The 21725-nt window shown below is 45.6% G+C and overlaps 1 protein-coding gene across 1 annotated transcript; it reads right to left on the minus strand.

Annotated features, from left to right (window-relative positions):
• Nucleotides 1–8202: 8202 nt before the first annotated feature.
• On the minus strand, nucleotides 8203–8805 carry LOC131092048 (nematocyst expressed protein 3-like). The gene has a single exon (XM_058038519.1). The coding sequence runs from the start codon at nucleotides 8803–8805 to the stop codon at nucleotides 8203–8205; it is 603 nt and encodes a 200-aa protein (XP_057894502.1).
• Between the last annotated feature and the right edge of the window lie 12920 nt (nucleotides 8806–21725).

The following is a 21725-nucleotide window of genomic DNA, read 5'->3' on the forward strand; positions in this document are numbered from 1 at the left end:
GAAATAAATATACATTTAAAAATAAATATAACATTAGAGTGGTAAACATAAATATAGATAACAGATACATACATAAAACTAAAATACATAGTATATAATTGTAACATATTATCATATAGATAAATGATAGTCTATTTTATATATATATATATACACAAAGATAAATAAATATAGATTGTAGATATAAAAATATTTAAATAGAGTTAAAGTAAATTGGGGTTTTTTTTTTAGGTTATAGGCTGGGAATTTTAAATAAAGGATAGAAAAAAAATATAAATTCAGATATAGAAATATGTATAGAAATACAAATATCTATACATATTTAATTTAAATAAATAGAAGTAAAAATATATATAATACGGAAAATATATATCTATGATTATATTAGAAGATATTCTCTCTAATATATATAATATCTATGAATAAAATAAATAAAAATATCCATATAAATATCATTATAATTTTGAAAAATAAATTTACTTCCTAAATTTTAAATCTGGTTCAAATAAAGGGGTGTCCTTGGTTTTTATTTGGTTAGAGGCAGGAGTTTTATTTTAAATAATATAAGTAATATAGAAATGTGGATCTTAAGATAGAAATATATAGTAAATATATAAAGAGAAATTGCTAAACTATGACTATAAATTTAAATATAAATATATGTAAGTAATATGAAGAGTTGTAGTATAGAATATAAATAACATTATATGGCAATATAAATTATAAATGGGAATATGAATATAAAAATATGTAAATATAGTTTAAGAGAAAGGGAATGTTTTGGCTTTTATTTAAGTAGAGGCAGGGTTTTTATTTTGAATAAGTGTTCCAGAAGTAAAAATCTTGACGCAGAAATATTAAATCAATATAAAAAATATGAATAAAAATAAATAAAAAATATAAATACCTACTCGCATCGGATGTAATATAGAATATAAATTTATTTATAACTTGACATTGGTAAAGATAAATGTATAAGTAAGCAATAGACATTAATATACATTATAAATACAAATATGAATATAAAAATTGAACATGAGGATAAAATCTATTTAAATATTGTTTAAAACAAAGGGTTGGGTTTTTTTTTATTCTTCTTGTGTTAGAGGCAGGGTTTTTATTTTAAATAATATGAATGTAGATATTATTGTTATATATTTCTAAATATTGAGATATACAATCAAGATATAAATATATATATAAACACAAAATATAAATAAATACAAATAATAGGAAGAGATGTAATGAAGAATACAAATAACAGTATACATAAGTATACATTTTAAATGTAAATGTGAATATGAACCTGAAAAATAGAATTTAAAAAAATATTTAAATAGAGTTTTGAAGAAAGTGGTTCTTTTTGGCTTTAATGTGGATGGAGGCAAAGGTTTTATTTTAAATAATCCAAGTGTTACAGAAGTAAAAATCGTAACAGAAATATATACTTACTATGTAAAAATATTTATAAAAATATACAAATAAATTTAAGTTGTAGGGATATATGCAATATCGAATAGAAATGTATTTATAAAAAGAAATGTGTAAATGGACAGTGTACATCAATATACATTGTAAATAGAAATGTGAATATCAATATGAAAAAATATTTTTAAAATATTTAAATATTTTTTTAAAGAAATTGGTGTTTTTTTTTTTTTCTTTGTTTTTTTTTGGTTTTTTTTTTTTTTTGTGTTGTGTTTTGTTTTGTTTTGTTTTGTCTTTTATCCTATTAGGCTAGAGGCAGAAGTTTTTTTCCCCTCTTCCCGGTTTTGGGGCATTTATTTCAGAGCAGTTTTCGGCGGGGGTCGCCCCTGTTCTTTTTTGCCGCCTTCGCTGCCGCAGCCCCGAGGCGCGCTGCGCCCCCGGCTGGGGCGGGCGGCAGTGCTGCCGCCTTGTGGGCAGAGTGCGGTACTGCAGCCCTGCACCGAGAGGCCGCCACCTTGGGAGTGGCGCGTGGCCGATGTCGCGGAGTTTTGGTTGACCTTCTCAGCATGGCGGCGAAAAGGGCGGGGAAGTGGAGGACCGGGTGGGTGTAACTGGACTGCCTGCACGGAATACCGACGTCATGGCGGCCCCGACGGATTTTTCTGTGGCGTTTCATGTGTACCCGAGACATGCTGTGGGCTCAGGGGCGCCGCGGGCGGGCGTATTTCGGCGGGTTTGTGACAGGCATCTGGGTAAACGCCTCGCTGTGCCGGGGTCCTCTCACGTCCGCTTTCCCGCCCTGAGGGAGCCGAGCCGGGCCGAATAGTTCCGAAGAGCCGAAGAGCCGAGTGTGGGCGAAAACAGCCGAGTTTCCCCGAAGAGCCGAGTGTGGCCGAAAACAGCCGAGTTTCCCCGAAGAGCCGACTGCGGCCGGGAACAGCCGAGTTTCCCCGAAGAGCCGACTGCGGCCGAAAACAGCCGACTTGAACCGAAGAGCCCAGTGCGGCCGAAAACAGCCGAGTTTACACCAAGAGCCGATGATAGCCGACTGGAACCGATAGCCGAGTGTAGCCGACTTGAGCCGCATTTAGACAACGTGCCGAATACGACCGAGTTTAGCTGAAGAGCCGAACTGAAACGAGTTTAGACCAAGAGCCGAACCAAGCCGAATTCAGCCGAGTTTCATTAAACAGAACCGAACGACGCCGCAGCGCTCTGCATGCAGTGCGCCTGTGCAGACGGCAGGGGGCGCTGTATAAAGTATAAAATATCGACTATCTATAAGAGGGAATAAAAGCTCTATGTCATGTGCAGCAGTAGAAAATTTCAGGCTCCCAGGGAATAAATCGTTTTCTTTAAATCATTTTCGTTTTGGAGTTTTTTTTACTCCCAGGTAGCCTGAAAGTTACTACTGCTGCTTTTTTATTCTAAAGCTAGAAAGGAAAACCAAGATTAGAAATGCAGGGAAAGAAAGAAAGAAAAAGAAAAAAAGAAAATAAGGAAAGGAAATGAAAGGAAGAAAGAAGGAAGGACAGGAAGGAAGGAAGGAAGACAGACAAAAAACCCAAAAACCAGGAGGGCAAGGAGAAACCTACGGGAAAAAAAAAAACCAACCAAAAAAAAAAAAAAAAAAACACCAACAAAAAAACAAACCCACATAAAAAAAAAAAAACCTCGGGATGGGTGAGAAACCCCCCTCCACGAAAAATCCAAGATGAGCAAGAAAAATCCCAGAAATACGACAGAAATAAAAACAGGAATAAAACAAAATAAAGACAAAAAAAAAAAAAAAAAAAAAAACGAAAAACAAGAACAAGATGGGCAAGAAAAAAACGCAGAAGAAAACCCCAAGATGGGCATGAAAAAGCCTAGAATAAACCCCCAAGATGGGCGAGAAAAATCCCAGAAAAAAAAATAAACCAGAAAAAACCGTAAGAAAGGCAGAGAAAAAAAAAAAAAAAAAAACAAAACAAAACAGAAAAGTACCCAAGATGGGCAAGAAAAATCCCTGAAAACAGACCAGAGAAAAACCCCAAAATGGGCAAGAAATAAAATCAGAACTAAAAACCAAGATGGGGAAGAAAAAATCCAGAAAAGAAAAAAAAGAAGGCCAAGAAAATCCAAGGAAAAAAAAAAAAAAAAAAACAAAACACCTGAAAAAAAAACCCCAAGGGGGGCAAGGAAAAACCAAAGAAACCCAACAAGATGGACAAGAAGAAACAAAGAAAAAACCCCAAGAAGTGCCAGAAAAAAATCAAGGAAAAAGGGAGTAAAAGCCCCAAAAAACAAGGCAAGAAAGAGAGGCAATAAAGGCCACAAAAACTCAAGACAAAAAAAAACAAAAACAAGACATGCCAGAAAAAGGTACGAAAATGGTTCTGCCAGGTGCGATCAAGGTGAGCGGGTTCAGATTCAGGTCCAGGAGATGAACAAGTGTCAGATTAGCTTGGGGCACTGCTGTGCAATGCAGCTGTGACACGATTTATGTTTAAATATAGTTTAAATAAATTGGGGATAGTTTGGCTTTTATTGGGGTATAGGCTGGAGATTTCATAAAAAATATAAAACTAGAAATCCAAATATATCATATATATATGTCAATATCAATAAATATTTAATACATATAAATATAAGTAAAAGAAATCTATTGTGTCAAAAGAATATATCTATTATTATATAAAAAGGTATTCTCTCCAATATATATAATATCTATAAAGATAACAAATGAAAATTACAAATATAGATGTGAATAAAATTATGACAAACAAAATTATTTTTAAAATTTTAAATGTGTTTTAAAGAAAGGGTTGTCTTTGCTTTTTATTTCGTTAGAGGCAGAGGTTTTATTTTAAATAATATAAGTACTATAGAAATGTAAATCGACATACAGAAATATATAATAAATATATAGAGATATAAAGATATAATACCAAACAATGAATAGAAATAGAAACCTATGTAAGTAACATGAAGAGATGCAATATATAATATAATTTTTATTATACAGTAATATAAATTCTAAATATACATGCGACTATAAATATGAAAAATATATGATGGGGGCTCGGAGCACCCCAGGTGTGAGTGTGACGGTGATGGGGGCTCGGAGCAGCCCAGGTGTGAGTGTGAGGATGATGAGGGCTCAGATCAGCACCAGGTGTGAGCTGTGAGGATGATGAGGGCTCGGAGCAGCCCAGGTGTGAGTGTGAGGATGATGAGGGGCCGGCTCCTGCCGGGGCGAGGCTGTTTTAGGGGGAGGCTTTGCCTCAGCTCCCTTTTGCATGGAGCTGCTGAGTGGAGGGGTTTATGGGGCGCTCCCGGCGCTGTCTCATGGAAGGACTGCGGGAGCTTCCCACAGGGTCGGGGGGACACCTGGATCCGCGCTTGGGTACGTGGAGCATCGCTTAAAGGAGGCGCCGAGGGACGAATCTTTGTGCCCGGGAGCAGCAGCCGAACAGGTGAGCCCGTGTGGGTTTGGAGCGGGGAATTTTCTCCTTCCCCTTTGCAATTTCATCTTGCCAGTCCCTCCCCGGGTCCCCAGGAACAAAAATGGAGCTTGTGAGGACAAAAGGGATTAAGGAGAAGGAAGCAGCTCCTCTTCTTTTATTGTCTGCGTTTGACCTGAGGGGATCCCTCTTGACTTGTGGTTTTAAGGGTGTTGATTGCAGGAAAAGCTGCCTTTTCCAGGCTGTTAGGGGTATCCCGGGGGTGACAGGGAATCCCTGCGTTCTATTCTAAGGGGAATGGGAAAAGTATTCTTGTGGTATTATGGGTTTGATTTGAAGGCAGCCACCCCATTTGCACCACCCTCGGGTTTAAATGGAGGGGGCAGCCCTGGTGTCCCTCCTTTTCAAGGGTTTGCATGGAGGTCGAAATCGCCCTTTCCCATCAGTCGAAGGCTTTCATTTGGGGAGCGCCCCTTCTTTTCTGCTCTCCTAGGGGGTGAAATTGGAGGGGAGAAGGCATTTCTTTGCCCTTGTTGAAGTGAGGTGCGCCCCGTCTGCGGTTTCGGGGCTGGCTTGCGGGAAGCCGCAGCTCCGGCAGCGTTTGCAGGGCTGCAATGGGGCTGTGCCGCTGCATTGGAGGGCGCTGCCCGTGCCCGCGGCCCGGCCCGGAACGTTCCCGCTTGGGAGCGCTGCTGGCACGGCCCGGGCAGCTGCCGGGGCGCACGGGGGATTCGGCGCGGCCGGGCCGGCCGAGGGCGGCAGTGGCGGAGCCGCGCCGGTGCGAGCCGTGCGGAGCCGAGCGGAGCCGGGCCGGGCCGGCCAAGGGCGGCAGAGGCGGCGCGGGCGCTGCTGCGCCGGCCCGGGCGGTGCCGGCCGCTCCGTCCGCTCCGGGCGCGGGGCTCGGGCGCCGCCGGTAGCCCCGGGCCCGGTGCCGGCCCCGCCGGGCAGGGGCAGCGGGCGGGGCTCCCCGGGACGGCGCCGGCCCCGCGTGCCGGAGCAGCCGCCGCAGGAGCCGCTTTCCTGCCGGGAGCCGCGCTCCGTCCGGGGCCGGCAGCGAGCGCGGGGTTCGGCCGCTCCAAGTTCGGCGGTGCCGTGGCTCGGAGGCGCTTTGGAGGCGTTGATGGCATCGCTGGGTTCGGTTTGCAGCGGCTGTCCGCTAAGGGATATGGGGTTCTTCCTGAGTGGGCACGGTTCTCGGTGCCGGTAGGGATGATAATGGTTTGTTTTGGATTGGGTTTTGTAGTCGGATTTTTTTTTCCCCGGGGTGTTATGTTTAGAAGGGTGCGCAATGGATTTTACGGGTCGTAGCGTGAAGCAGCGGTTCGGATTTTAATTCTGTTGCGGTGGCTTTTATTAGCGTGAGTGTGTAGTGTTTGTTTTGGGCGGCTTGGGGTAGCGTTGTGTCGTTCATAGCAGCGGGTTTTTAATCTCGATAATTGCATGTGTGTTTATCGTCTTCCAGGGCTTTTATTTGTTTGGTTTGTTTGATTGTAGTGTATGTTTTATGGTTACGGGTAATTTGGGGGACATTGTTTATGGTTACGTTTGTTTTTAGTCTTTGTGTTTGTTTCTAGGTGGTATTTTTATTTTGATAGCTTGAGGCACTATGGGTTTATTCAGTTGGGAATTATTTTTTTGTTGCAGATTTAAGTTTATCTGTTTTTTGGTATTATTCTCGTTGTTGGTTTCTTTATTTTCTTTTTTTTTTTTTGTTATTGTTGTTGTTGTCTTTTAATGTATTTGAGTATTGTTTATCAGGGTTTTTTTTGGGAACATGGGTATTTATATGGTGGGTTTTTAAAGTATTTATTAATTTTGGGTAGTTAATTTCTTAGTTTTTAGTGGTTGAGATGTTTTTCCATTTTGTTAATTAGTTCAGGTTTTAAAGTTATTTTTACAGAGGATTGTTTATTCTTTGAGTTAGTGTAGAGGTAGAATTTTGGTTTTTTTTTTTTGTTTGTTTTTAGTAACGTCGTTCAGGGTGAGTGGCACTGGCTTGAGTTTAGTAGATTGGTTTGACATTTTTTTAGTACTTTTTGTAATTTGCTGTGTGTGTTTCTAGAGGATTTTCTTTTATTTTGGTTCCATTTTTCTGTCGTGATGAGAATTGTTATTGAAAAGAGTGTTCTTTGTTTTTTTGCTGACACTTGTTTGGGTGTTGGAGGTATCTTGATGTTTTTGGAAGATATTGGGGGGAATTTGATGCTGTTTGTTCTGTCATTTCATTTAGGAATTGGATTTTAAATATGCAATTATGACTCTAACTATATTGTAACGAAAGAAATAGATGTGTAGCAATGGGAATGAGCCAATTTTATTTTTATATATTCGGTCAATTTTTAAAATTTAACATGTAACATAAGTCATTATATGTTACAATAAGTTACTCTAATTTTAATAGAGTATTGTGTATGTTTATAGATATATGAATAGAGAATATAAATGTAAATACAACCCAAAAAAATACAAATATATAAATGTATTGCAACTATATGGAGATCTATAAAAAATTAATAATAAATTGTAAATGTAAAATAACATAAATTGATACAATATATAATACACGTAATACTGCATATATTTTATGAAAAATATTAGAGGAAATGGATATAAAATAGATATAAATACGGATGTGATATACCTATCTATTTATATCTATCATTTGTTGTATATTATGATAAATATAAATATAAAAAAAATTAGGTAGTTTAAAATAATGGATGGTTTTGGGTTTTTTTTGCCAAAGCAGGGGTTTTAGTGTAAAAATTACAAATACAAATAATATAAAGGTAGAAATATAAGTATAGAAATATATCATAAACACATTAAAGATTTATATAAAATTTAGAAATATAAGGAAAAATAAGTTGTAGCAGTAGATATGGTAAATAATTTAAAAAATAATTCCCGTATATTTTTGAATAAGGTGCATATTAAATATAGTTATTAATATAATGCATCAATATAAACTATAAATATATATAAAATATCAACAATCTATAAGAAGGAATAAAAGCTCTTTGTCACGTGCAGCAGTAGAAAATTTCAGGCTCCCAGGGAATAAATCGTTTTCTTTAAATCATTTTCGTTTTGGATTTTTTTTTTTTTACTCCCGGGTAGCCTGAAAGTTTCTACTGCTGCTTTTTTATTCTAAAGGTGGAAAGGTAAACCAAGATAAGAAATACAAGAAAGGCGAAGGGAAGGAAAGGGAAAGGAAAGGAATGGAAGCAGGAGAGGAAGAGGGAAGGGAAGTGGTGAAAAACAGAGTGAAAAAAGTAAAAAGAGTTGGAGGGAAAAAGAGAGGGCATCCGGGAGGAGCGGTGCTGCCTCAGGTGCTTCCCCGCCCTGGGGCGAAGGACCCGTTTGATGCCCAGGAGGGACTGCAGCTGCCGGTGGCGGGGGACGGAGCCGTGGCTGCCAGCCCGAGACTACAACTCCCGGCAGGCCCTGCTGCTGGCGCGGCGTGTGACGCAACGGCCGACGCGGCACACGAGTGGCTGGCGTGCCAGGCGGCGGCGCGGGGCTGTGCGCGGGCAGCTGCCGGCGCCTCTCCCGCGCGGGACGGCGACGCTGCAGGGGCGCAGCCTCCGTCTGGCCGCCCGCCCGGTGCTGAGCAGCGCGGAATGAGCGTCCGCCCGGTTCCTCGGCCTCCCTCAGCGGTGCCGGGGGCGGGGGCGCTGCCGCCCGCCGATGGCGGAGGGCGAGGCGGTGCTTTGCTGCCGCGGGCCGGGAGCTGCGGGAGCCGCCCCGGGCGAGCGGCGCCGGGCGCTCCCGCGGTCCCGGTGGGGCGGCCGCCCTCGGGCTGGCGGAGGCGCCGGAGGAGCCCCCGAGCTGCAGCCGTCTCCCTCGGGCTGCTGCCGGTGCTGCGGGCGGAGGCGGCTCCGCCCGTGTTGGGCGCTGCGAGCAGGGAGCGCTGCGGTATCGCCGGCATGACGGGGCTGCTGCCTGCGTTAGTGCTCGTGGCTCTTTGTGCCGTGACAGCGGATGGAGCGGCGCTGGGCGGTAAAGCCAGAGATGGCCGGGAGAATGCCCAGCGCAGGGAGCAGGCGGGCTGTATGCTTCGGATGGCACAGGTGCGAGCTGCAAAGTCACCCCCCCTTCCGCCCCTGCCCTCCCGAGCCCCAGGGAAAATGCTTTCCAGCATTGTCGAGCTTCTGAGAGACAAAACTTGTGATTTGACACTAGCATCCAGAAAAGGTTTCTGTCTCGATTAGCAAATGCCTAAATTGTTCTTGGTTACATCCCATGACCGGTTTTAGGCAGTGACTTCATACTGCTTTTAGGATTTTCTTGTACACTGGTGAGAAAATAGGCAGGTCTGATAGTGGTTTCACTTTTTTTCTACTTCACGTTCCATAAGATTCTTTTATCCAAGCGATTGTTTTAAAATTCTACTGTAAGCGTTTGTGGTTCACTTTTTTTTTCTTTGCAGCACCCGGGCCTTTTTTTTTTTTCTCTAAATCGGGAGTAAATATAGCTGAGTAAAATTTCCTTGGTTATCTTCCTTCTTTTTAAACTTAATTGTTTTTATTAATAATTCTATTTGAATATGCAGAAAAAGTGGGTATGTCCTGTAATCTATGCCAGCTTTTTCTCGTTTACAGGGTACTCACAAAATATGTCTCCCTTAGTGTCCCACAGAAACATTCTGGGTGAAATCTGAATTAAGGTATGTGTTTTCAAATAAGTAATCAGTTTAGATATTTGCCTGTGTACCTTTTCCTGTAATTCAGAGCTTGTGTTCTGTGGGTTTTATGATAAACCTGTAAAACATGTAAGAATGGTTTTGCAAGTCTGAATCGTTGAAGGCAGCAATAAGTGGATTTAAAGCCTGTTCTTGAGCAGACAAAGGGGAAAAGTGTGACTCTGATGCTGAACTTGTCATTTTTCATTTGACTTGCCTTTAATTATTGAAGAAGAGAGAGAACTAGGAAAAGAAATAGAATTGATTATTGAGCACTCCTAAAAAGCTCACCATGATTCTGTGTAGAGCCAAAGTGAAGGATGATGGAACAGAGCTCTGTGCATTAGAAGGAAATAAACCTGATGTCCACACAGAGTCTTACTAATTTCTGTTTTTAAAATGCAAAATAAGTTTAGGAAGTGTTGGAAGTTAGTATTTTGGGAAAGAAATGGCAGTTCCACAAAACATTCCATTCCATTTAAGAGAGGCCCTTGGACTGATTCATGTTGTAACTGCTGTCACTGCAATCAGTTGGTGGTTCAGCCTTGAAACGTGCACTTGGCCTTCTATAAAGCACTGTTTTGTTTGCCTTTCAGTGCTATGAGTCTTGATAAATTGGAGAAGTGCCCAAGAGAAATTCATCATCCTGAGATACAAAAGGTAGGAAGTGACTTTTTTTGGTTTGGTTCTTTTTCTTTATTGTTTTCCGGAAATAGAAGTAATTAAGTATAGATACTACTGGTTTGTTTCTTCCAGTAGCTGATAATACTAATACCAACAATAATAATAATAAGAGTAAAGTAATACTACTTCAACTGTCTTTATTTATCCATTGGACTGGCCATTTTAAATCTAAACTTCTAAACACAAATCAAACCATCATCCTTGTAGAATCTTTAATAGGAGTGGGCTAAAGATCCTGGTTTTGCTTACAGGATTTATTGGTTCATGAAGAGCAAGAGGTAAGTACAAGCCTAACTACCCTCTAGCTCACAGACCTGCCCGGTGAATAGAGCTTTGTTTTTTTGATGGGCTTGTGATGACTTTGAAATCAATTGCTCATTCATTACAGTAAAAAAAAAAAAATTGTTTTGAACATGACAGCAAAAATAACTTTAAGCACAACTTAATAATAATAGATCACCAATTTTAGTTAATAATTTTATGCTGTACTCTTGGGTGAGGGAAGACTCGGACACTCAATATGAGATCAGCAAGCTATGTTTATTGCAGAGAGTATCAGACACTTATATAGCACATAATAAGCTTATGAATATTCTGTAAGCCAAGCGATCTATTGGTTAAACTATACCATCAACTCTTCCTCATTCCTTTGGGCCTACATTCCCTATTTCCCACGTCTCTCTGTCTACTTGTTATCCTACCCAGCTAGGCCCAGGCACACGCTATCTTGCAGGTGCAAAACTCAAAAATACCTGTGTTCGGTACTTTCCCAGCTCCTGGTCGACTAACGAGCGAATGTCTGCGTGACCTCTGTCATGGAGCCATTTCTCCACACTATACTATCAAAGTTTAAAGGTAAATTATTATATATTAGGAGATGGTATAAAGTGTATGTTGTAATGTGTAGGATATATACAAAGATACATACTTGAAAGTCCGTAGAGGAAACAAATTTTTATGCCTTCTGTTTGACTGTTTGTCATATATTTGGTTTTATTTCCCAGGGATCAGTGAATTTTAACTCTGGAGTCCTCTATGCTAAGGATGCTCAGCTTACAGATGATGAAATGTTCAGTAATGGTGAGTTTTTCACCTTCTCCTTCATTGTTTTGCTCATCTGAATAAAAAAAAAAAAGGCAAGATTAAAGAAAAAGCAATAGTTTTATTATTTTTACCCTGTTATGTCTGTTTCCTCAGTATTTGCTGGAGCTGTGCTTACCCAAGGTTTGGGTAAAACAAGCTTTGGGTTCCTTCTGTCTCACTGGGAGTTGCCCAATTCAGTTGCATCTGGTGAAATTCACCCTGAGACCTTATAGAACCAGCTCCAACTACGTGAGAGCCATTTGCAGTTCTCTCCAGACACCTGGAGAATGGGTGACGTTTCTGAGGATCCGGCGAGCGTGCTTCTGTCAAAACTCAGTTTGTGAAATTTCTGGGGAAAACCCTTCTGTGTCCTGAAGGGTTCAAACTCTGGTGAGGATCCAGTTATCAGGTGCTCACCTGGATGGTTCCAGCTGCCAAAGGTAACACTTGTACTCTTGCCCTGTAGTTTACATCTATTGTATTTTTGTTATTTTGCAGGATTTTTTGTCTTTGCAAAATATTGTGCATTTCACTCTTTGGAACCTCTCAGATGGTTCTTTGGTGCAGCACCACCCCATGGGACACTTGGCTGCTGTCCTGAAGGGGTTGGTCGCTAGAATTGTAAATCCTGGAGAGTTTGTAAGTCTTCTGTCCCCAGGGAGGTATCATGCTTCGTTTACTTTTGTTCTGTTGGTTAGGCGCTGCCTCTCGTTGCAAGTATGAATTTCAAACTGCCCTGTTCTTATTTTAACTTTTTTCCTGGTTCTCTCCGTCCGGCAGGGAAAGACTCTCGTATCCTTGTCCTCGGGCTCGGTGCTGTCCAAGAAGATACAGAGACTAAAAAAATCATATGAAGCAAAATATGACTGCAGGGAAAAGAAGCTGGAGAGAACAGAAGGTGATATTGTTATCCTTACCCTGTATTAGAGACATCCGCTGTGCTTTGATGCTGGCAGCTGCCAGGGGCTTGTTAGCTCTTTGTAGGCAGGTGTAGGTGTTCACTTGTAGTTTTTTTCTCTGTTCAAGTCAATTCAAACTTTGCTAAGCTTACATTTGAAAATTACTCTCTAGAACAGTCCAGCATGACATGCTGGATGTCGTCTCCCAGAGGGACCCAAAACTGCCATAAATTTCACAGGGAGGGATGGGTGTAGAATACTAAAATCGTTCAAGGTTTTCATTTTTATAGGTATTGGCAAAGAAAATGAATTTATCTCTAAATTCATTTGGAAAGAAACCCTCTCTCTCTCCACTTATTTGTATACAGGAATGTAGGAAACTCTGACTAGAGATGGGTAATAGCTTTGAAAATAAAGACATAAGTTTTATCTAGGAATGAACCAATCAAGTGCCCTGAAAGCATGAGAACAGCTGCAGGGGCTGAAGGGAACAGAAAGGGTTCTATCTCATGAACAGAGGTACCTTTTCCTTACAGGTGCTTGTGCTGTAGTTTGGGTTCTGCTTCCTAACATTTCTAGTGTGACAGGGTTTACCATAGAGACAATCTGCCAGGAGGTAGCGCTTTGGGGGGTATGGCAGTCCTGGGTGTGTATTCTGAACTCCTTCAGAATGTTAGGTTTGGAGTATTTCTTATCTCAGGAAAACAGCAGTCTTTTGCATCTGCATATCAGCTGTTGAAATTTTGGGTTCAATTTCTTGAATCACAAATGTCATAGGATTCCTCCCAGATGGCAGCTGTCATGAAGTATGGCTCTTCTTGGTCTTGGGTTTCAGGGGCTGTTTCCAAAGTGACCTACAGACATTGGAATGAAATCATTATTTACTGTGTAAAAGAATCACTCTCCAAAGCATCAGCCAAGGTCTAAATGTGCCATTCTGCCTTTTAAAAGTACCAACATCACAGGATTTTTCTCAGATTAAAGCTTCCATGGAGTCGGACACCACAACATCGGATCTCTCAAGCCTGGCCCTTGAGAATTGTGTGCCTCCTGTGAACTGGTCTTGCCAGAAGGGCTTGCTGAGTTTTCCATTGTGTGGAAAAGAGATCCCATTTGCAGCCTGAAGCCTCATGTTTCCTGTAGGATTTCTACTCCTAGAATTGCACACTTTGAAGGATTTCTTATAGCAGAAGTTTTTTGGGAACTAGGACTCTGGTTGGATTTGGGTCTCTGGACTCTCAGGTGAAGTGACCTTGAGACACTAGGGCATGCAGATTTCCTTGCTGTTGAAAAGAGCTATTGTTCGCACCCAGGAGCCATGGTCTGAATGGGGGTGTCACCTCTTAAATTTGCAAATGTCACAGGATTTCTTCTAAATGAATGGTGCTAAGAACATAAGGTCTGGCTGGCTTTCGACTTAGAGGTGCCTCCTCTAAATTGGTCTTCAGACGCTAGGTTGGAAAGTGTTCCTACATATGCCAAATAGCCCTTGCTATGCAATTAATAAGCTTCAAATTACCATGGAGTTGCTGCCCCTGCAAAGATTTTGGCAGAGCCTGGTTGTGGTGCCCCACTCCACTCCACCACCCTTAGCAGGTCCTTATGGTTGCATGGGGAATCATCGTGGAGCATGCCAACCCAGCTCCATCCTGGGAACAGCACCTGTATTTTACCCTAAAATTTCTGTCCCATTATAGCTCCTGTTAGGATACAAATGTAACTTCTCGGTTTCCACTGATTTTACCCCCAGTCATCTTTCCATACAGACATTGCTCCACTCCCCAGAGGATTATTGTGAGCAGATGTGAGTTCTGCTGTCCCTTTGGACTGACAAAGACAGAGGTTTTGTCCCAAGTTGCTTTTGAACCTGTCCTGCACCTGTTACGAGTCCTCAGTCTCCTGCAATTTTGTGGGTCAGTCACATGTAAAACAGCACAGCTGGCTGGCATGCTGGGAGGGGAGACAAGAGAAGAATCCCTCTGCTCACACCAGACCTGCAGCTGCCAAACCTCACCAAAGCACCTGAGGAGCCCCCAGGGACTGATGGTACAGAAGGGAGGTGATGGAGGACAGCACAGCAGGCAGCCTGCCCTCCATCTGGGTGTGAAGAAGGCAGGGCTGGGAACTGTAAGCAACATCCCAGCAGGTCTGGCTGATGGTGCCACCCTGAGGGCTTCCCCTGCCTTTGGGCAGTCCCAGCTGCTGCAGCTCACTTGACAGACTCATTGTCTATACTGTGCTTGGCTGCACTGGAGATGATGAAGCCGAGGACAGCAATGGTTGCCTTCACATCCCCTGACTGCAGATGGGAAGGAGGGCGAGCTCTGTCACCTTGGGAAGGCGTCTGCAGAGTCACTGCTGCCCGTCTCTGGAGCGTGGCTCCATTGGGGGACCGTGGTAAGGACAGCAGTGCTCACTTAACTGTGCACCTGAGGACAGCTTCAGGATCTTGTCATACTGTGGGAGAGCAGAGCTTCACAGTAAACACCAGCTAACACACTGACTGCCAGTGTTAACACTAACAGTTCTTACCTAAATATTAATACTAGTAACACTTACTATGCGTATTATTAATCCTAGTAGAGGCTGGTAGCGTTCTTTAGGCTGAGGCTTGCATGAAGAATACAAAATTAATTAACGTTGCTGATTATGCTATTGTGTTGAAATACTTGGCCTCCACTGCGGTAGCCCCACGCTTACCTCGATGGCCTGCCCCAGCAGGTCCCAAAACACCTGGATGCAGATCAGCTTAAGCTTCACTGATGTGATAAACAGAGTTCACTCTTTATAATTTTTAAAATTTTAATAAAGGATAAAAGGACAAAATAATCCAGCACTGGGATGCTTTTAGCACACAGCCAAAGAGCACAGAGGTAGCTTAAAAACATGTTCACTATATACTGTTACATTGCTGAGGTTACAGGCATATTCATTAACTTACACATTATTCAAACATTCCTTTGACTTTTTGATGTTCCAGGAACTCTCTTGTTTGGTTTTAACCTCTGACTTGTCTGCAGAACGTTCTGTAAATTAGGTCTACATATTTTATTTCTTCCTGTAGTTTTATCCTGTTGCTTCACACTCCCTGATAACACTGGTAAGAGTCGATAAATCCTTCCTGGATGCTTAAGCTCTTTTTGTGTCACTATTATCTTATCACTTGGTAGGGGCAGTCTGCAGTTATAAGAAGCAGAATAATTGCTTTACACCATTTTCTGAGTAAGTTACATAGAAGTATTTTAGTTTCTATTTTAACATTTTGCTAAAGCCTACCATATATTTATCATGCTACTATTCATATGAAATATACAGTGCATACATAAACTGGCATATTACACTATACAAAGCAGTTCAAAGTAAGAATAAGTTTTACCACATCAAAATACTTGTAATGCAAAAAGCTAATCTATGAATGTGAAAGCCAGTATTGTTTTATCATCTATAACATCCGACGACGAGGGTGAGCAGCGGGCCCGCAGCAGGCGGAGGGCGGGCAGGGGGACGCGGGCACTTAACTTTGGCCAGGGTGCTGATCTCGGCCAGTCGGGGCAGGCCAAGTCCCCGCAGAAGCGCTGCACGCCCTCCCCGCTCCCGAGCCCTCTCCTCACCAAATCGCCGCCGCTCCCTAGTCCGCCCTGCTGTCGCAAAGACGACCCGGAACCCCTCCCGGGCTACACTCCTCTCCGCCTCCTGCCCCGAGTGCCGTTGGGGCGCTCCGGTAGGGGCTCTGCGGGGGTCCTTTCGCCGGGACCTGGGCACGAGAGAAGGCCGGAGAAGGGGACGGGGGTTGCCGCCGCCGCCGCCGCCGCCGCCGCCGCCTGCGAGCCCTTCGGGCAGCCCGAGCTCCGCCCCACGCTCCCACGGGCCGCAGCCTGACGGCTCCTAAGCGTGCCAATCACGGCCCGCCTTTCTCCGTCCGCCCTGTCCAATCACAGCCGCCCTTTCAAACCGGAGGCGGTCCCGCCAATCTCAGCCCGCTCAGTCGCGGCTCGCCGCCTCAGACTGGCCCCGCTCGCCCGTACGCCTGAGGCGCCGCTCCCGCCACCGCCGCTTTGGGAGCCGGCGGAGCAGCGTCCCCGCTGCCGCTGCCTCGGCAGGCGCTGTTGCGGACGGGAAGGGCGGCCGGGAGCTTCCAGTTCAGGTCCTGGTCGGGATCAGGTTCTGGTCCAGGGAAGCGGGCAGGCGGCGGGGAGCGGGCGGACGCGGCCACAGCAATGGCGGCGGCGGGAGCAGCGCTTGAGGGGAACGCGGGGAGTCGCGGATCCGAGCGCGGCGGGAATGGGCGGGCTGGGATTGGTGGAGCCGGCAGGCGCTGCTTCGGGTTGTGATTGGCTGGCTGTCCGCCCGTGGGGCATAAATAGCGGGCGTTGGGGCAGCAGCGGCGTCAGTTCGGCGGTGAAGCTGGGAGCGACGGGAGCTGCGGATGCGCGGTCCGAGGAGCGGCGCTGCGCCAGGACGGGACCCCCGCGGCAGCTGATCCAGGGAGCGCCGGTGAGCACGGGCGCGACGCCTGCGGCAGTATCTGGGGCCGGCCGTGTCCAGTTCTTTCTGCCGCGCCCTGCGTGGCTCGGGTAGCCGGCGGCTGGTGTGGGGCCTGGAGTGGCGCGGTGGGGGGGGGGGCGCCGCCTGCTGTCACTGGGGGCTGGGAAGTAGCTGCTTTGCGGTTTCTGGATTTAAAGAAATGTTCAGAATACGAGGAATAAAGCTTGCTTTTTGTATTTTTATTACTTTATTTTCTTTTTACTTGTAATGTTTTTTTTCTTAATTGTGTTATTTTAGTATTGCCCGTTTTAATACATCTTTTTGGTTTGATTTGTTTTCTTTACTAGCTATCTCATGTTAATTCGGTAAGGGTTGTGGGACTGGGGCTGAAACACCAGTTGTGAGAGCAGTGGGGACATGAAACCCCAGGGTGTGGAATAATGATTTTGGCATGAGTCAGGCCCAAAACAATGTGGAGGGGTGGAAATGCTGAGGCTAGATAAATGCCATGGGAGGAAGGCATGGAGCTGCAGCACAGGGCCTGCAGGTTATGCCTGGGGGTTCCCAGCCCCTGCCCTATGGTACCAACGAGGGGCTGAGGGTGTGGGGACTCAGAGGGTTCTAGGGCTCAAGAACCAGCCCAAGAGTGCCTTTTGGGATGGGGGGGCAGGAGTCCAGTGGCTGTTCCCAGCCCCCGGAGCTGCCTGAGGGGAGGTGAGGGGGCCTTTGTGCAGGTGCTGGGCTGAGAGCCAGGGTGAGGGGGAGGGTGGATGTTGAGCTTCAGGCTTCCAGTGTCCCCAGAGTTGGGATGCCACTTAGGGTTGCCACTTAGGGCTGGGTGGGTGGATGGGACAGCTTCTAGAGATACTGAAATTGTAATGATGGCAGTAACTGATTTGTGGCCTTATCAACAGCCCCAAGGTGCAGTGAGAAGCATGAGCAGCTTTTAGCTGCAGCCAGTAGGAAGCTGAGGAGCTGGAGCTGAGGCAGCAGAGCTGGAGGAGACAGAAATATGGTAGGGTTTGATGTAAAACCTCTGTGGGGCTGGGATAGGGATTGTGGAGTGGGGAGGTGAACTGCATGGTTGGAATTGAAATTGCTGTGAGGGCTGTGATCTGAGCTCAAGAACTAGAGCTAAAACAAAGATCCTGTCCTGAGAAGCACAAGTAGTATCGTGTGGCACTACTGTGAAGATGTTGAGCAGGAAGTGCAAGAGAAGAGCTGGCAGTTAAATAAAGCTTGTGGGACTGGAGTTGAAATCACTGGGGACGGGGTGGGGACTGCAGTGCTGCAGAAACAGTCATTGCTACAAGGGATACACACTGTGGATCTCAGGACTAAACGTGGAATGGGATACAGAGCTGGAAGAAGAGAGCTGGCAGTAAAATAAAGCTTGTGGGTCAAGAACTGAAAGGGCTGGAATCACTGGGTCTGGTCTTATCATTGTGGGACTGGGATCGGGTCTGCACACAACACGGGAACTATAGGGCTGGCACAAAGAAGATAAAATAAAGCTTGTGGGTCAAGAGCTGAAATCACTGGGCCTGGTCTTAATCACTGTGGGACTGGCATTGCAGCTTAACACATGACAGCAACCTTAGGACTGGTAAAGGCAGTGTATTGTTCTTGCGCCGAGGTCACTGTAGGCCTGTGACATGGAGGCAGGGGCTGGGTATTGCCGCTAATAGTAGAACAGGATGTGTGGAGTGGGGAAAGGGGGCGGCAAGCTCGCGCCTGAAAACCCCGTCGATGCTAGAATATTGCCTGCGCCTGTGATGGCACCTCTTGGGGTGCGGCTGAAATCTCCGTGGGGCTGGGAAGTGGACCGCGGGGCTGGCAATTTGAATGAAAATGGCAAAGGCACTAGACCTGTGAACGGGGCCGTGGGCATCCAGGACGACTTATGCAGGGGTGTGCACAGTGGCTGGGGACTGCTCGGTGGGAGCTAAAATCACTGCAGGGCTAGCATATGGATGGTGGGGTGGGCTTCCAGAGGCTCGTGCCAGAGCTGAATTGTTGCCCAGCTGGAGCCAAGAGCCAGATGCTGCCATTTGAAGCTGGAGAAACACAGAGCTGGAGCTGGAAGAAGAGAGCTGGCAGTAAAATAAAGCTTGTGGGTCAAGAGCTGAAATCACTGGGCCTGGTCTTAATCACTGTGGGACTGGCATTGCAGCTTAACACATGACAGCAACCTTAGGGCTGGTAAAGGCAGTGTATTGTTCTTGCGCCGAGGTCACTGTAGGCCTGTGACGTGGAGGCAGGGGCTGGGTATTGCCGCTAATAGTAGAACAGGATGTGTGGAGTGGGGAAAGGGGGCGGCAAGCTCGCGCCTGAAAACCCCGTCGATGCTAGAATATTGCCTGCGCCTGTGATGGCACCTCTTGGGGTGCGGCTGAAATCTCCGTGGGGCTGGGAAGTGGACCGCGGGGCTGGCAATTTGAATGAAAATGGCAAAGGCACTAGACCTGTGAACGGGGCCGTGGGCATCCAGGACGACTTATGCAGGGGTGTGCAAAGTGACTGGGGACTGCTCGGTGGGAGCTAAAATCACTGCAGGGCTAGCATATGGATGGTGGGGTGGGCTTCCAGAGGCTCGTGCCAGAGCTGAATTGTTGCCCAGCTGGAGCCAAGAGCCAGATGCTGCCATTTGAAGCTGGAGAAACACAGAGCTGGAGCTGGAAGAAGAGAGCTGGCAGTAAAATAAAGCTTGTGGGTCAAGAGCTGAAATCACTGGGCCTGGTCTTAATCACTGTGGGACTGGCATTGCAGCTTAACACATGACAGCAACCTTAGGGCTGGTAAAGGCAGTGTATTGTTCTTGCGCCGAGGTCACTGTAGGCCTGTGACGTGGAGGCAGGGGCTGGGTATTGCCGCTAATAGTAGAACAGGATGTGTGGAGTGGGGAAAGGGGGCGGCAAGCTCGCGCCTGAAAACCCCGTCGATGCTAGAATATTGCCTGCGCCTGTGATGGCACCTCTTGGGGTGCGGCTGAAATCTCCGTGGGGCTGGGAAGTGGACCGCGGGGCTGGCAATTTGAATGAAAATGGCAAAGGCACTAGACCTGTGAACGGGGCCGTGGGCATCCAGGACGACTTATGCAGGGGTGTGCAAAGTGACTGGGGACTGCTCGGTGGGAGCTAAAATCACTGCAGGGCTAGCATATGGATGGTGGGGTGGGCTTCCAGAGGCTCGTGCCAGAGCTGAATTGTTGCCCAGCTGGAGCCAAGAGCCAGATGCTGCCATTTGAAGCTGGAGAAACACAGAGCTGGAGCTGGAAGAAGAGAGCTGGCAGTAAAATAAAGCTTGTGGGTCAAGAGCTGAAATCACTGGGCCTGGTCTTAATCACTGTGGGACTGGCATTGCAGCTTAACACATGACAGCAACCTTAGGGCTGGTAAAGGCAGTGTATTGTTCTTGCGCCGAGGTCACTGTAGGCCTGTGACGTGGAGGCAGGGGCTGGGTATTGCCGCTAATAGTAGAACAGGATGTGTGGAGTGGGGAAAGGGGGCGGCAAGCTCGCGCCTGAAAACCCCGTCGATGCTAGAATATTGCCTGCGCCTGTGATGGCACCTCTTGGGGTGCGGCTGAAATCTCCGTGGGGCTGGGAAGTGGACTGCGGGGCTGGCAATTTGAATGAAAATGGCAAAGGCACTAGACCTGTGAACGGGGCCGTGGGCATCCAGGACGACTTATGCAGGGGTGTGCAAAGTGACTGGGGACTGCTCGGTGGAAGCTAAAATCACTGCAGAGCCGTACCGATTTCGGCCGAAGCGAGCCGAGGTGGCCCGAGCGCAGAGAGCGGCTCCGAGTTCGGCCGAAGCGAGCCGGGCCGCGCCGAGCGCAGAGAGCGTCTCCGAGTTCGGCCGAAGCGAGCCGAGCCGCGCCGAGCGCAGAGAGCGGCTCCGAGTTTGGCCGAAGCGAGCCGAGCTGTGCCGAAGGGTCGAGTCTGGCCGAATGCAGATGACAGTGGCCGAGTTTAGCCGATTACAGCCGAGTTTAGCCGAGCAGCTGTGAGCCTTGAGGTGAGCGTGCATCATTGCCGGCTTGGGATTGAGTGAAATGCACTAAGGAAACCAGCTTTGGGGAGGGAGGCAGGGAAATCCTCTCCTAACGTTTACCAATTCTTCCGTCAAACTCATCACGGCAGGACAGCGTGAAGACTGAAAGTGTAAGAAGATGTGGAGAGAAACAGAGAATCTGACAGGAGCATCGAATGCACAAGTGCACGAATTTTGCTTTTTGCTTGGATGGAAACTCAGAAGTTGTAAGGAATTTAGGAAGGAGAAGGGACATTTCAGAAGGAGAAGTTGTTGTTGCAGTCCTGGCAAAAGCTTTTGTTCTAGCTAATAAAAGAAGTTAGTTTAAATTAAAAAAAAAAAAAAAGTGGTTTCTTTTTTCTTCACTATTATATTCTTTGCTGGTATATGGTGTGTTGTTTTATTTCTTGGTGTTATTAGCTCTGTGTAAATTGTTTTTTGAGTGAAGCTAACTTTGCATCAGTTGTTTTTTATTTGAGGTAGGATCAATTTCAATAGATTTCTTTCACAGACTTCTGATGGGTATTACTGGGATTTTGGTTTTGTTTACTGTATGCATAAACATAGAGCTTTGGTGGGGCCAGCTGGGCTGCTGGAGTTTTGGGTGTGAATTTATTAGATGGCTTTTGTTAAACACAGAATAATTATGTAAGGTAACAGCAAATTACTCAATTACCCAATTTATCCAGCTATGTAACCTTACCACAAAGTTTTATATCTTGCCAGTTTTCTGTTCTTCTGCTCCAAGTAGTTGTTGCAAAAAAGAAAACACGGTTACTTTTCTGAAGAGTTTTCTTCTATAACAAGCCCTTTACTGCCCTTGAATGTGAGTCAGAGGAGCCAAACAGCTGCAGCTGCTCTGAGGGCTTGGTGGGATTCGCCCCCTCCCTTTTCCTGGGTGCCATGGGAACGAGAGGCGGGCACAATCAGGGGTATATTAACCCCAGCCGTGGCTGAGGGGCTTCATTCCCTCTCGGGG

This window comes from Melospiza georgiana, chromosome 20 (assembly GCF_028018845.1).
Source record: "Melospiza georgiana isolate bMelGeo1 chromosome 20, bMelGeo1.pri, whole genome shotgun sequence".
In the NCBI taxonomy this organism is placed as follows: Eukaryota; Metazoa; Chordata; class Aves; order Passeriformes; family Passerellidae; genus Melospiza; species Melospiza georgiana.